Source organism: Lissotriton helveticus, chromosome 8 (assembly GCF_964261635.1).
Source record: "Lissotriton helveticus chromosome 8, aLisHel1.1, whole genome shotgun sequence".
NCBI classification, from domain to species: Eukaryota; Metazoa; Chordata; class Amphibia; order Caudata; family Salamandridae; genus Lissotriton; species Lissotriton helveticus.
Window position 1 is genome coordinate 1,452,724,169 of NC_136069.1, and position 16,352 is coordinate 1,452,740,520.

General features: G+C 43.2%; 1 protein-coding gene across 3 annotated transcripts in view; it reads right to left on the bottom strand.

Annotated features, from left to right (window-relative positions):
• Nucleotides 1-2,635: 2,635 nt before the first annotated feature.
• CCT8 (chaperonin containing TCP1 subunit 8) overlaps nucleotides 2,636-16,352 on the bottom strand; it is a 64,811-nt gene continuing 51,094 nt past the window's right edge. The window contains exons 11-16 of one of the 3 annotated variants that reach the window (XM_078658382.1): nucleotides 9,578-9,693; nucleotides 9,157-9,228; nucleotides 7,371-7,535; nucleotides 5,492-5,611; nucleotides 3,208-3,321; nucleotides 2,636-2,808 (exon numbers count right to left, since the gene is read on the bottom strand). In XM_078658382.1, the coding sequence (XP_078514508.1) occupies nucleotides 3,226-3,321; nucleotides 5,492-5,611; nucleotides 7,371-7,535; nucleotides 9,157-9,228; nucleotides 9,578-9,693 (569 nt within the window). In that variant the 3' untranslated portion in view covers nucleotides 2,636-2,808; nucleotides 3,208-3,225. Of the gene's footprint in view, nucleotides 2,809-3,183; nucleotides 3,322-5,491; nucleotides 5,612-7,370; nucleotides 7,536-9,156; nucleotides 9,229-9,577; nucleotides 9,694-16,352 lie in introns of all 3 variants that reach the window. The other 2 variants (XM_078658381.1, XM_078658383.1) reach the window with 2 other exon arrangements.

Sequence of the window (16,352 nt, forward strand, 5' to 3'; positions counted from 1 at the left end):
TGCCTGGGTCAGATGAATTTTTGGTGCCAAAGGTTTAAGTTCAGAAGCCGGGTTTGGCGTTGAATGTTTCAGCTCCGAAGCAGTTTTCAGGTTCGAGCCCGAAGGTTTCAGCTCCGTGCCAGACTCGATCCCAGGCCGGAAGGCTTTGGTGCGTATTTCGGTGCCAAGCAGGAAGGCGGGGCGCGTTGGAAACACCTTCTCGGTGCAGACCGTGGCCGAAGGCGGAGGAGGGACTTGAGCCTTTTGCTTGGGCTGAATAGGTATTTGGGGCAAGGGGTGTTCAGTACTCACAAGACGCTGACCTTGCAGCACGTGTGTTTCTATGTCAGAGTCAGATTCCAAAATGGATACAGGTTCTTCCTCGGCCCCATGCGCATCGTAATGTTGTTGCTCAGAACCTTCTCCAAATATGTCCGGCGTGGATTCAATGTTTTGGCTCTGCATTTGACGATGTCAAGCCTTTTAACGGAAAGATGTGCACGCATCCAGGCTCTGTTAGTTGTGCTCCGGAGATCAGCAGAAGATGCACACTTCGCGCGAGTCGGTGTGTGGATACTTTGCGTGGCACAGAGGACAGAATATGAATTGAGTTTGTTCCATCAACTGCGAGGTGGTCGGACGCGGTGAGGCACGATAGCCTTCCAGGAGTTTTCCGATCGAAATAGAAGTTTTGTCCACCAATACAATACGCGGAGAAGTGGAATACAAGTACGAAAACAATACAGTCGAGGGTAGAATGGATTGCACACCAAGGGGAACCTGAAGAGAGGTTTCAAACCGGAGCACAGCAATACACTTTCAAACCCGATGGCGGAAAAAACCCAAAAACAATGGAGTCGATGCCTATGCGCACTATCACTGAGAGGAGGAGTCACCTACCTCGTGACTGCAAGTTGTTTTTCATTGAAGTCTTTCCAAACATCCAGACCCAACACTAAATGGTAGCTCACATGCCTTGAACCAATTGTTTTTCCTGACCGAACCCCCCAGACACTTCCCTAGAGATGCTGGCAGTGGCCTCCCACATCCTCTTGTACCAGCTGCCCATGTGATAACACCAGTCCCTTCTCAGCCTCAGGATGCTTAACCTGGACGCCGGTAATTGGCTTCAAACTTTCACACCCAGGATGTCTGTGTGTTGACACGGTTCTTTCTTTACTCTGATGAACAGTAACTTTTCGTAGAGATACCACACCATGGCTGCCTCGTGCACACACCCCGATGCACTCCAGCTGGCAGTACATCCTTACCTCTGGGCTTCCTGCCCACTCCTCGTGATTCAATTGTCCCGTCTTCTCCCACATCAGCACGTGCAAAACGGTAACCTGATCCTGAAGATGACCCTAACTTACCACGGGTCGAAAGGCTGTTGACCTCCTAGCGCAACTTTCGGCGCTATGCTCTGGTTCACAAAATGTTAATCCTTTGTAACTCTTGTAAATAACTATTTGTGAACCTTAAGTACCTCGTAAATATTATCACTATTGCTCACTCTGCGCCGCTCTTCGCTGTGTCACTTGTCACCTGCGCCATCCACCTTGTTTGTCACGAGCACTTATGTGCACAAAGTTTTTACGGGTTACACCCAGATTCAGTGTAAATAGTGTTGATACTGTTGTTTTCCCATACATGTTATGAATATATAGTGCCCATGGCAGATCCTTTAACCTTGAAGCCTCCCTGCTCTTCATTTCTGCAACTATATGTGCATGTTTTATTTAATAGCCTATCAAATATTACCTGTTGAGACATTGTTTTTGATACAATCAATTAAATGTCAGGCACAAGCCTCACAGGTAAACTTGCCATCCTACATCCTTCAGATGCCAAGAAAAAAAGCTCCTCGATTCTTTCCCCTGCATAACAAAATGAGTTCATCAAGCATTGAGTGGCAAAGGTACACAAGAAGCTTGTAGGGACGGTTGTGTAGAGCATAGGAGTGAGCAGTCTCTCTCAAGATTAAGCTCTTAAATTGCCTTGGTAGCAGCTCTCCCCATCCTCATAAAAAGGTCTGAAGAGTGGAACACAAGAAAAACATCCTGTCAAAAATACTGAATGTTAAGCATGCTGGATAAAAGTTTAAATCACTACCATGGAAATGATCGCCTCAGGTGGATAAAATAAAAGCCAACCTGATATACCATTCATAGGCATAGTCCTATCCATTTACCCGTTTGCTGAAACTGGTGGTACTTGAATCAATTTACCAGAGAGGGGAACAAAATCCAGCGTAAAAGAAGGTGGGTAGGAGCTGAGTGAAGAGTAATTTGAACTTCCTGCTGAAAAGTGTTACTAAGTGGAGTATGATGCTCCAAAGATCCGACATCAATAATGGCTACTGTCCAGTTACCTCTTTGCCACCTCCCATGCATGAAAGGATATTCTTCCATTTGTAAAAGACGTTTTGCATGTTGGTTATCCAGAGATTACAGACATGTTCTCCCGCAAGATAAAAAAGTAACAGGGTCAAAAGCAAAGGCAAGGATTTTAAATGACTTTCAAGTTCTTTTTTTTTTTTTTTAATGGTGATGCCAAATAAAGCGCACAGACCATGCCTATAACTTAAGTCTTCTTTAGATTAAATACAAATACCTTTAGGTGTTATATCTGCAAATTGAAATAAAACTGACAAACATTTCATTGGGGTGCGGTTTTATTGTTTTGGAAATCGGAGTTAAGTTAAGAATACCACAAGACGTATCAAAAAAAAAAAAAAAACACTTCAGCTGTTCAGTCATTTTGGTCATCATCCCAGTCCTTTTTTCCTGTTGGAGCTTTTGGCCCACCAGACGGCTTTGCCATGATGATCTAGGAAATAACCAGGAAACAACCAAATTACAAAACAAAATCCTCAAGGCCTCGAGCATGCTAAGCAACATGCACATTTATTCATGCAAACTCAAAACACAAAATATGTTCAAAATATTAAAAGAATAAATCATTCATATGGTTCTACCATTAAGTCAGTGCTCACAAGGAAGCCAGCCTATATTAAAAAGGAGTGAAAATAAAATGATTTTCATCTTATCGGTTAATGTACATTCCATTTGCAAGCAACTGCACTATCACTCAAAGGTCACAGTGTTAAGAAAGTGAATATACCCAAACAAATGCATTTGAATGTGAAAAACGCCTGTTAGTTGTGTGTCAAAAATCCTTTCATGCAACACACAGATCATTTACTTATAAATTCAGCAATGTAGGCACCAGATGTTTAACAGATCACTAAAACGTTTCAGGTTCATCTTGCCAATCGTCTTTATCCCAGTGTCCTTGTGTTTTGGGGGCTTTAGGTCCACCTGCTGCTTTTGCCATAATGATCTATAGGAGTTTACATACATCAATATGAAAACGAGTTTCTTTCAACTTCATCTAGAGTACAAACATTTAATAGGTCACACTACAAAGGTACATTACTCCAGCTAATCATTTCACCAGCAGTCCTTTCTTTTGGGTAATGAGCAGGACAACAAAAAAGGTGGATAAAGAAGTTTACCATAGCACTAATCCCTAGCATTAGTTATCCCAGTCACTCCAATTTCATACTTTGTTAGTGTTTCTTTGTAACAATTGGTCCATTTGCATGTCAGAAGTGTAGGAGGTAAGCAGATAGGAGCTTTGTGAATGTACCACAAGAAATGATCTGAGGGATATCAGATTCTGTTAACATTATATTATTGCCCCTAAAACAAGATAAGGTGTTACTTGTTTACAGGATCTCTGAGAGACAAGTTGGTTAGTGTGGCACGAAAGGACCATGTCTCACTGGGAAGGCAGTGAACACTCCGTGCACGCTTACATTTTTGCTGGCCTGCCCTGTGGTTTTCTGCCAATGGATGCGGTCGGAAACTGGGTTTTTGTTGTGGTTTACCCCCAATTTTTGTCTAAAATGTGATGCAACTTTTACTGAAGTGCACTGGGAGGCTACCGACAGTATCTGTCCAGGAAGAGGTACCTGTGCACCTACAGATCAGATCCATCCTCCATCCAAGTGTGGGGACCCCAGGACCGACCGGAGCTGCACAACGCCCAATACTTGAGGTATTGGACCACTTGCGGCAACAAAGGCTTGTTGTGACTAGACCGGACAATAACAGCGAGGAACACAAACCTGCACAGAGGTACATTAGGAACAGTGAGACCCACAACGAGAGTGGCCCAATTGTCATGTTTGCCCACTTCTGCAGAAACCAAAGACCAAGAGTGAGTCCTCGACCAACCAACTAACACCTCAAAGCACCCCAGCACCAGAGTCAGAGTGAGGTGACAGTGCACATGCGACTCACAAGAGCAGAGTCCATCCTTGGGTCCAACCACGAAGGGCTCCAGCATCAAACCAGATGCCAAAAGACCACTGCACCCGAACCACACAGCTCGAGAAGTAGGCCAACGGTGTCCCTACTTGCCCAAGCATCTCAAGGGTCGTTCCCCCGGACTTGTCCCCCAGCTTGCAGCCTCTTTCTGACCAGACCATTCCCCACTGAAGTAATGAGACCTGTTGGTGTGGCCTTGGACCTTGCTCCATACTCACCTTAAGTCCCAGAGAACAGTCCTGTAATTTGCCGTTACATGCCAGAATGCAGTATATGCTCCCCCAGGATAACATTATTGCACCCAAACATTGCACTGTCAACTTTAAAAAACCTGTAAAAATTCATGAATCCAAAAGTACTTACCCGATCATCTTGGTATCTAAATTTATGTAGAAATATGATTCTTTTTTTAATAAATTGGTGTCGGATTTCTTTACAGCCTTTCCATGTGCAATAATTACTTAGCAGTATTCTCTGATATGCATAACTGCTCATCTACTCTACCACAAAAGAGAGCATTTGGCGTGTCATTTGTACCCGAATAAACTGATTGGGTTTTGCCTGGACTCTTTACACAGGGTACCGCTTTTTGGTCCACTATATAAACAGCCAGCTTCCTACAGATGTAACTATCTAAGAGTCCACTGAAAGTCTTGCGTGTCAGCAACAACATTCAACAATGCAACTAAAGGAGCTACTAAAAGAACAGGGTTAAACACGCTTCATATAGCTCACCATTATTTTAATCGAAATTTCCATCCTGAAAGATAACATTCTGTCTGTGGGACTGATGGAACTGAAATGTATCTGGCCTTGGTGGTGTCAGAAAAACTAGAACAGTTTGGTCTCAACATCTCCACAGCATCATGAAATTTCTCACAAAGTAACAATACCCAGGTCCAGTAATTTAAGATATACCCAAGAGTTTTAGGTTTTCATGCTCAATTACTAGAAGAGCAACATTTGTTTTCAAATTAACAGAGAAAGCTATGTTTCACTATATAAATACCCTTTAGTTCGTTGTCAGACAGCTTTAAAGAGTGCCTGTGTTTTAAAAACTGCTTTTCCAGTTTACGATATGGTCATGAAAAAGATTAATTTCAGGTTATTAGCCCTCGCATTTTAATATATATTTTTTAAATATCCTGAAAACCCTGTTCCTGGATCAACAGACTCACCTGATCGACTCTGAGTACTGTTACTGCAGCATTTGTTGCCAGTTTAATTGCCCAGAATTTCCCAAGATATGTGTCCAAAACACCACCTTCTAACATATCTTTTACAGCTGCAGCTTCAGCCTGGAAGAAAGTACAAATCGATATCAAAGACGGACACCTATAAATCAACACATTTTTTACATGGTCTCTGCCCTGTGCATGCAAGCCCTAAGTAGGAAATATGTAGGCTTACACAGAAGTTACCTTAACTGTAAATTCCTAGGAGCCATATCACTTATTACCAATATGTGACAACCCTTACCATTAAAGACACTACTGTGTGGCCGGTCATTTAACTGTTTAGCTAGACTCGGATTGTATTGGAGAGCAGGTGCCCCAGTACTGTAAAAGCCTAGAAGCCGAAGACTACATGCACCAGATAGTCACCTCTGTTAATTTCAATTTAACACCCCCTGGATTGTACCGAGCGCACTTACTGTTAACTCATTTGTAGCTCTAGCGTCGTCAACGTATTTTGTTTGAGAAAAATATATATTTAATAAATGACATATACACACACACACTATATACATTTACAGGGGCTTTCAGTCAACCCGCTTCATCTACTGGACTGCTGCTGTGCCATTCAAGTTTACTAAAAAGCACCAAAGCTTAACAAAAAATTCATAAAATTAGCAAGAACTAGCAAAGCCAAGAGAGCAGCAGCTAGTTGGCTTTGCCAATGCCCGTTTTCCCTGCAACACAAACATCTTTAGCTTGTTATGTTGACATACATTTTGTACAATCCTAAAGGGTTACCAATTTGACTTCATGGTTGCACTTTTATAGTATTCTCTTCGCATTTCGATTTCCTACACTTCGCATCTTTCTTTGGTGGGTGGGGGGGGGGGGGGGGGGGAGGAGAAACACTATTTTTTGTTTGTCCTATTTAACCTACAAACGCTATCTAAGAAGATGTGTTTTACCCATTTTTTTGTCATTAGGATGTATTATGGGTTGTAACAAGGAATACGTTAAGTTAATAATCATTAAGAAGCATCTGATTGAAATGCTCGTTTTTCTAGCTCCAATCAAATTTACTGCCTCATTGCACACATTTTTTTCAGTAAACTCCAGGGACAGGATTACCAGGAGATGGTGTGTATGTATTTATATTTTTATATAGGAAATCTAGCTCAGGAGCAAGGAAAAGTTGTACTATACTGGAGGTGATGGGGGGGGGGGGGCCTATAAAAGAGCATGCACATCAACTGGGGATTTGCACCTTTGAACTGGGCGTGAACATTGCATTTAATACATTTACAAAAGCACTACATTTCATCTGCCCAGAATCACACGATTTAGTCAGGTGCAGGAGCCAAAACCAGAACCCAGAATGGACTCCAGAACCAGAATAAAAATAGTAAATAACCCGGATTGACTATTCTAGGTAAGGATAAACCTTCTCCCAAAATATAATCGGACTAAGAAGATTGATAAACGTTATAGGCATGACATATCTAAGCCAAGCACACAAAAAAAAGTGATGTAAAGCTAGTGAATGTTGTAGACATGGATTAGAATCTTTTTTTTTTTTTAGATTACAAGACACCTCAGTGTCACACTTTCAGCGACTGCAGTGCACTTTGTGGATGACATACACTTAACACTACATTTAAAAAAAATATTTTGTGACTAATCTTCTATGCAAGTCAATTGGTTCCTCTATCAAAGCTTTGCGGTCAATTATTAGAAGACATTAGATAAATTGAATTTATTACACATACCACAGTGGAAATAAACTCAAGAGAGCGCACTGTAGGCAAGTGTAACAAGCTATGCCAAGCTTACATAATTTTAATGGGATATTCAGAGAGCAGCACGCTTTTTAAACACTTACCTCCATATCGAAACCCATATTTTTGTTGCCTTCTTGATGAACGGCGTACAGCTTTGAGAGGACTTCATTGGCTTTCACTCCAGAGTTCTCTGCCAGAGCTCGTGGTATAGCTTCAAATGCTTCAGCAAATTTTTTGATGGCATACTGGTCAAGTCCTGGACACGTCTAAAACACATTTATATTTATTTAGAATGTTAGTATAAAAACAAAACATACATGGTAAATAGCAAAAGATGACCTTCCTGGTGGAACTAGCACTCTTCGTAACATTCCTCTCTCTGTCCCAATTGATTTGGACATGTCTGTACAAGCATGCGGGCTGGTGAAGCTTCACTCAAAAGAGCACTGCTACTGTATAAGAATTTGAGGCTGTGCCAACATTCCTCCAGGCTTTATATACCCACCTGCTTATTTGTACAACACCAGCCACCATATCCAGTTGCTACGTTTTTTCAGACACAAGGTTGCAGCACAACACATGTTAGCCGAGGGGATGGCTGTGTGGGTGCTGTGCAGGAGGAATAGCAAGCTTTGAGAGTAACTCTTCCAACCTCAACAGGCTGGGAATCGGATTATACAGCCATTAATGCTGGGGCGGGAAGAACGATGATGGATTCAACACAGAGAAGTGTGGCTCAATGGTTAGAGCGGCAGACCCTGATGCAGAAGTCTGGCCCGGGACCAGGGTTCAATTCCCGCCTCGGCAGGTCTCTGGCTCAAAATTTCCTCGGAGCTGATAATTCTCGCCTCGGTGCCTATTCTAATCATGAGTCCCACTCTACACCTCTGGGCAATAGCTTGCTTAATCTCCACAACGGCCCCAACAACGCTGAGGATGCCTGGTTTCACCTTGGGGGTGCCCAGGAGTGGGTCACCTCACAGGGAAAAGACAGGAAGGGTTCCTCAGCGGTATTCGTGCAAGCGCAGAGATGCCTCCGGGTAGTCGTACGCTATACAAGTGCGTAATTATCATTATCTGTGACTAGGTGGGCGTGTCTGAAAAGTTTCAGCACTCCGTCCATCATCTTCTTGTGCTAGCTGCACAAATAACTGTCAAAATCATCCATAAAGAAATGCTCGGACACGGAGGGCTACACAATTGTTTTATATTGGCAGGATGCGTTTAAGAGATTTTTTTGTTCAGCCTGCCAGGACATGCAACAGTCAATCAGCTGGGGAAGAAAGAGTAGGCCGAAAAGTAATTCCTAAGGTACTGTGAACAAACTGTGCAATCCACTGTGAATTTTATCGAGTGTCCGGAATTTGCTAGACATCTCCTTTCAGTGTGATTAGAAAACACTGACAAGCTGCAATGTCCTAAAGCGTTTGTGGGCATTATAGATCTAACAGGAAAGTGCAGCAAAAATGTTGTTTAAGTCAGGGACTTTTAAAGAAAAGGCTAGGCATCTAGAAAATGAACTGACTATCCTCATGAACAAGGTTCTGTAAGTAGCTATCTGCAACTGCACAAACGTTGCTTAATGTATCAAACATTGGCACTTAACTTTTATTCATGAACAAAAAGAGTAGAAACCAATTGTTTCCAATCATAGCCAAAAGTCTTCCTCTGCTTAATAAATATTGCCGACTTTAGAGTGCAAATGCGGAGGTGCGAATAATAAAACAATGGTTCTCTTATAGTGGTCATGTACTAGAGAAACTATCTTTGGAACTTAACGGACTACTGCCCCCCGCAGACATAGGTTACCCTAAAGATCAGAAGTGATATGAAACTCTTTAGAGATTAGTCCTAATATCTTAATAGGTTCAAATTTGCAGAACTTACTTCACCATAGGATGTAATATGCTTGGCTAATTCGATCTCTGTTGCACCACCGCCAGGAACAAGACGCTTATCCTACAGAAATTCAGAGGGAAAGGTGAATTAGTTAAATATTTTACAACACACATTTTAGTATGAAGTTCATAAACCAAATTGACTGTATTTAAATGGAACAAATATTCACAATACTGAGAAATTAAAAAAGAAAAAGTAATAAGTTAGAACATGCAATGGCAAAGACAACAGGTCTAGCCTTGGTCCTGTTTCACACCACGTGCAAAAGCTATAAGCAGTGTAAAAGATGGCAACACCGACCTAGCATAATGGCGGACACCAATTTATGTAGTCTATGATTTGCTGCATGTTAAAAATCTATCTTGATATCAAAAACATGTTTTAAATAAATCAATGAAGGTTTACTTACCCTAGTCAGAACTTTAAAAGTGTTAACACCATCATCAATAGCTCGTTCTATATCATCCATTAGATTGTCGGTAGAACCACGAACTACAATGGTAGAAATGGCCCCATCTTCCTTTTCTACAAAAACCAATCAACAAATAAGCTGCATGCAATACACAAAGAATCTCATTTCGGAACAATTAAGCCATGTTACAGAAACATACTGCTTTTGTTTATTAGACCAACATTTAAACTGTCATATTTGTGCATTCATTAATGGCATAAGTAAAAACCCATGCTATTGAAGGTGAAAGGTGTACATGGACCATGTCACAACCCTTCTCTTCACATGTACCTCATTAATCATCTCACTTCTAGTCCACTCGTACTCCCTCACCAGCACACCTCACTCCCATCAGCACTCCTACCATCTCAGCCACACTAGTTTTATTTTGTATTCAAAAGACAATTCATGACATTTTGCCAATTTAAGTGTAGGAAACTGGGTTTTTGTTGCAGTAGGCCCCCACTTTTTGTGTGGTACTTGATGCAACTTTGACTGGAGTACACTGGGGTCCCGCTAACCAGGTCCCCAGTGCCAGTATTCTTTCCCCAAAACATGGTAACTGGTCGACTGATCCGCAACTGACCAGATATTTAGCCCCTCTGTAAGCCCCTAGTAAGTGGTACCCCCTGGTACCTAGGGCATAAGTACCAAAGAGGGCCCTAAGAGCAGCAGCATATCTTGTGCCACTCTAAAGGACCCTGCACCAAACCCAGGCAGACAGCCTCTGCAGACAGCATGACCAGGTGCTATAAAAAGTGAAAACACCACATGGGGCACACAGTGTGTGCCATGTCCCCTAACACTGCATGTAATATTTGCATACAGCAGACCTTACAGCCCTAAGGCAGGGTGCATTATATTACATGCAAGGACATTTGCATGAACAGCTATGCGCTTGTTAGGTCAATTACTGACAGTACAAGTGAGCAGGGAAGCCATCTTAGGTATGTACTGGGCACTGGTCAAAACCAGTTTCCCAGCTACATAATGGCTTCACTGAAACCTATGGTGTTTGCTATCAAACATCTCATATTAATAAACCCACACTGATTCCAGTGATGGATTTATTCATAAATGCACCCAGAGGGTAGAGGTACTCCCTGAAAACCTACTGATCTCTAGTGTGTTGGCTGACTGGTCCTGTCCAGCGTGCCACCATAGACGGGTCTGTGATCCCCTGAAGATGAGAGCCCATGCTCTCAGAGGTCAGAAACCATGCCTGCACTGGCAGATGTCACCTCCTTCAAGCAAGATCACTGGTAATCTGCATGTCAAGGAAGTAGGGTTCAAAGCCTCCACCGACCGAGATATGCAGCTCTAGCTTACCCCAGACAGGGCAAATGCCACCCCCGACCCAGGGCCCATTTGGCACCAGGACAGGTGGGAAAATAGGCTGGTAAGGAGTTGTCATCACCATCAGGCCAGTACCACCCCTAAGGTGGGCTACCTAAAGTGAACACGACTAGGAAAATTCCCCCATCTTGGTTTTTGGTGGAATTAGTTCCTTTGTGTCCTTTCCACTTCCCACAAGAAGTGGTCATACAGAGGGTGCAGTTACGCTAAAGGTAGGCAGCCCATTGGCTAATACCCGACACTCCCAGTAACGCCACCTAAATACAATAGTTGGGTGAAGCCCTGATTCCAGGACTTCAAATTTGACAGACACAAAGAAGAAGTGGACAGAGAAGTTTGCTGCCGGAGAACAGAGGAGCGACAACTAACCCGCCATCAACCCTGCTGCACCAGACTCTCGTGGAGAAACAGACTTGTCCTGCCGCTGTGCAGACTCCAAGAAACCCAGAGAGTTGCCAGTGCTTCACAAATCAACAGAGAACTCCCTTGGTGCAGAGGATATACTCTCTTGCAGCCGCAGGCATCAAAAGAAGCTAGGTCCGGTTCCCCACCCTGCCACTTACCGGGACTACTGACACTGCAGCCGCCCAGGAAGAGGTCACTGTGCTCCCACAGGTCTGATCTGTCTTCCTTCCAAGTGTGGGGATGGCAGGACCGACCAGAGCTGCACAGTACCCATACCTGGGGTACCAGGCCCCTTGCAGCAACCAAGGTTTTTTATGTTCAGCCCGGACACCAACACCAAGGAAGACTGAACTGCAAATTGAGGGACTTCAGGGACGGTGAGACCCACATCGAGAGTGGTCCAGCTGTCCCATTTGCCCTTCTTCTGCAGAACCAAGACAAAGAGAGCACCAGACTGCCGCCACCAGACACGTCAAAGTGCCTCTGCACCCTCACCCCGCAGCCCAGGTCCGAGGGAGGTAATGGTGCCAACATGGCTCTGAGACCCTCAAAGGCTGAACCCACTTGGGTTTGCCTAGACTGGACTCCCAGTAGCCGCCTATAGCCTCTTTCTGCAGGCCCCTCTTAACCATGAGTGTCTCCTGTGCAGGAACCAGACACCTAAAGGCACCACTGCACCTGAGCACTATTTGCAGAGGAGAAGCAGACTGTTTCCCTACGTGCCTGAGCAACTCAATGACAAAGCCAGCCCCGCACCCCCCACAGGTGGGTTCAACCGGACAGGTTGCCAGTTCCAGCTTGCAGTCTCTTTCTGACCAGACCTTTCCCAATGAAAGTGAACAGACACCCGACACCAAAACAGCCCTCTGCCCCCAGACGCCCCAGAGCCTCCCGATGGGACCTGCTGGTGTGACCTTGGAGTAGTTCGAAATGGAGTACGCAGTACTGCCTGTCCAACATTAGATTGTTGGCGTGCTGCCACATCTACACAATAAAGGTTTTTTTAAAGTGTGTGGTGTGGGCCATGTTGCTGCTTTACATATTTCAGCAACTGGAATGTTCCCTAAAAATGTCATAGAAACCCCAATCTTTCTAGTGGATTGATCTTTAGGAGTAAACGATAGTTGCCTTTTAGCTTTTGCAAAACATGTTTGGATGCATTTAACTATCCATCTGGCAATACCATTTTTTTAAATTGTTCTCCCAGTGTGTGGAGGTGAAAAAGCAACACATAGTTGCTTTTTCTTTCTGAATGTTTTAGTACTGTCAATATAATACATGAAAGCTCTTTTGACATTTAAAGTATGAAGTGATCTTTCTGCAACTGAATCTGGGTTTGGAAATAACAGGTAGTTCAATGGATTGGTTCATATGAAAAGGATAGTCCACTTTAGGAAAGAACTTTGGGTTTGTCCTTAAGACCACCTTGTTTTTGTGCAGTTGAATAAATGCTTGGAGCTCACTAACTCGAAGTGAAGTAATTGCTATTAAGAAAGCAACTTTTCAAGATAAATACTGGAGCCTACATGAATCCAATGGCTCAAATGGTGGTCCCATGAGCAGTGTTAATCCAACATTTCCATTACAAGCTGGTGCTAGCTTGGGAGGAATGATTCTTTTAGGTCTCCCCATGAAAGCCTTAATAACATATCTTAAATAAAGATGTATGTTGTCTTTTTTGTAGACAGGCTGCAAATGTAGCCTTAAAGAAGTGTACGCAAGACCTGATGTTTGTAGAGGTAAAAGAGAAATAATTGTTTGTACTTTAACATCGAAAGGGTTTTGGTTTTGACAATAAACAAACATCTTTCATTTAACGGCGTAACACTTTCTGGTAGTAGGTGTATGCGCCTTTAAGAATATCCATACATGATTGTGGAAGGTTTAGGGGCCCACATTCTATGACTTCAGGAGCCATATTGCAAAGTTAATTTATTTGGGATTGAGATGTCTGATTTCTTATGTCTTATGGTTCTATGTGAGAAGGTCTGGGTGGGGAGGAAGTGTTCATGTGGTACCTGAGAAAGTTCCAGTAGAGTGGTGAAGCATGGTTGAAGAGCCCATGCGGGAGCCACTAGTATTAGCATAAGAGCGGTTCGCTGGAGTTTCCGGACCACAAACGGAAGGGGGGGAAAAAGCGTACCCAACATTCCCCGACCAATTCATCCGTAGAGCATTGCCTTTGGATAGTGGGTGTGGGAAACTGGCTGTGAAGTTTTAGCATTTTGCGTTTTCTGGGGTTGCAAATAGGTCTATTTGTGGAGACCCCCATCTGCGCAACTATGTGAATAGAACTTTGGGTTGAAGTTCCCATCCGTGTACTTGTTGCTGTATCCTGCTGAGGTCTGCAACTTGAATGCTAGTCTCCGTTCTGCTAGGAGATTACTGTTGTGATGTAAAGCTAAACGCCATATTGTCTGTGCTATGTGTGATAGCTGAAGAGTGTCCCCATCCCCCGTTTTTGTAAATACATTTTTGTCATATTGTGAGTTTGGAATAAGACAACTTTGTTCTGTAGGTGAGTTAGGAATGCTTTCGGTGCAAGGTGAACAGCTTGAAGCTTTTGGTAGTGGATATGGAGACTCTGGTGTTGTACATTCTTTATCCCTTGGATGGCTAGAAGTTGAAGGTGAGCTCCCCAAACCGTAAAAGAGGCATCCACTGTAAGAAAGAGTTGGGGAACTAGGTCTAGAAACAGCAGCCCTTTGAATAGGTTTTGTTGGTTCCATCAATGCAGTGTGAGATGCGTGCGGCTGTCTATCAACACTAGATCTTGCAACTGACCCCGTGATTGAGTTCATTGATGTGATTCTTGCAGCGGTCTCATATGTAGTTGGGCATGTGGAACTATGGCTGTGCAGGATGCCATCATGCCTAGTAGTCTTGGTACCAACTTGTCTGGGATTTGTACTCCCGTCTGAAATGGTTGTGCTCAAGATAGAATCCTGACCGAATTTGGATGTGCTATTGCTACTTGAGTATTTAGTATGGCCCCCCAAGTATGGTTGTATTTGTGCTGGTTGCAAATGAGATATTTGCAGGTTGACTGTGAACCCTAACTGGTGTAAGAGAGTTCGAGTTCTGAGAGTATATTAGCTGCATAAGCTTAATCAATTTGCTTTTAGAAGCCAATTGTCTAGGTAAGGGAAGACATGAATATTTTCTCCCTTCATAGCTGTGCTGCTACGACTGATAGGCATTTTGTGGAGCTGTGGTGACTCTGAAGGGAAGCACTTTGAACAATGTTTTCCTTGGAATAGAAAACGGTGAGCTGACTGAATGGGTATATGAAAGTAGGCACCCTTGAGGTCTAGTGTTGGACATGAAATCTACCAGCTGAATAACGGTAGGACTTCCTAAAGGCTAACCATGTGAAAGTGTTCTGCCAGAATGTATTGATTTAATGCTCAGAGATCCAAAAAGAGTCGGATTGCGCCGCCCTTTTTGGGTTGAGGAAGTATAGGGAATATATCCGTTCCATGTTGTTGAATTGGAACTGGCTCTAGTCCTCCCTTTGTTAAAAGGGCTGCTATCTCTTGTTTGATTAGAGCTTGGTGCTGTAGAGAGGTTGTGTTTGTGTGGTGGGATGTTTGGAAGAGTGGTGATGAGCTCCAGACAGTAACCATGTTGGATAATATCCAATACCCATTGATTGGTGGGAATGTCCTTCCATCGCTGTAGAAAAATGTAAGACGTCCCTCTACAGGTGTTAAATGTTTTGGGAGAACGTAAATTAAGTTGTTGTTTGTTATTGGGTGTGCGGGTGGAGTTTCCACAACCATGTCCTTTGAAATTGCTCCCCTTATATGATCCTCTGCAGAAACCTCTAGAAGGTGAGGATTGATTCTGATTTTTGATGGAGGTTGCTAATGTATCAGTAGGGGCAGACCTACCGCCTTGTCTAAATGAGGACACGAAAGGCACCACAAAATGTGGTGGTTTGAAGCACCCCATTGATTTTCGCACATCTGTGTCTTTTTTTTTCTTCTTCAAAGTCCGAGTCAACTTGAGGCCCAAAGAGGAGTTACCTATAAAAATGTAAATTAAGGACAGCCTGTAGGACTTCTGGTTTAAAACCAGACACCCTAAGCCAAGCAGGTCTACGAAGTAAAATGCTGGTATTGATATTCCTAGCTGCAGTGTCAGCTGCATCAAGGACACATTTAATGGAATTATTGGAAATTAGTTTTCCTTCTGTAACTAATTTAAACTCTTGTGGGAGATGATGGAGGAGCCCCTCCATCTCATCCCTGTGTGCTCTATCGAAGAGAGCGAATAGAGCCCGGCTATTAGCTATCATCCATTGGTTTGCTGATTGCGCTGCAACCTTTTTAACCAGAGGATTACATTAATTTAGATTCCTTGTCTGGTAGAGGTAGCACCATCAGTGGTTTGGGAATTTGTTATTTTTCAAGCATTTGCTACCACTAAAGAGTCCCGTGTTAATTGATCCATAATGTATATAGGCTCTGAAGGTGCAGCCTTGTACTTGTTGTCTATTCTAGGTATGACAATACAAGTTTTAACTGGGTCTTTAAAAATGTCATCAGCAGGACTAAGAACCCTTTTTAGCATTGGTAAATTATGTGTTCCTCTTTCAGCATTAGTGAGTCTCGAGGAGAATGGCATCTTTATGTAACGGGACATGACGGAAGGCTGCTACCCAATCAATTAAATCCTGGAAAGCTGAGGCATCGTCTGGTGGTGAAGGCTGTGAAGGATAGAGGTCAGGATCAGTATTGTCGTGTGTTTCTATAAAATAGTAATCCCAAGAGTCTTGAGGCTGTGGATGGTCTAACAAGTCCTCATCAATATCCTCTATATGTGAAGGGGATTTATGTGGTTAGATTTCTTCATCATGTGAATGTGGTGAAAAATGAGGAAGTGGAGTGGTAGGTTTTGAATGTGATTCATGGAAGTGTGACTGTATACGACTTGTATCGTTGTACTTATGTTTTTTAAGAGGGGGTGG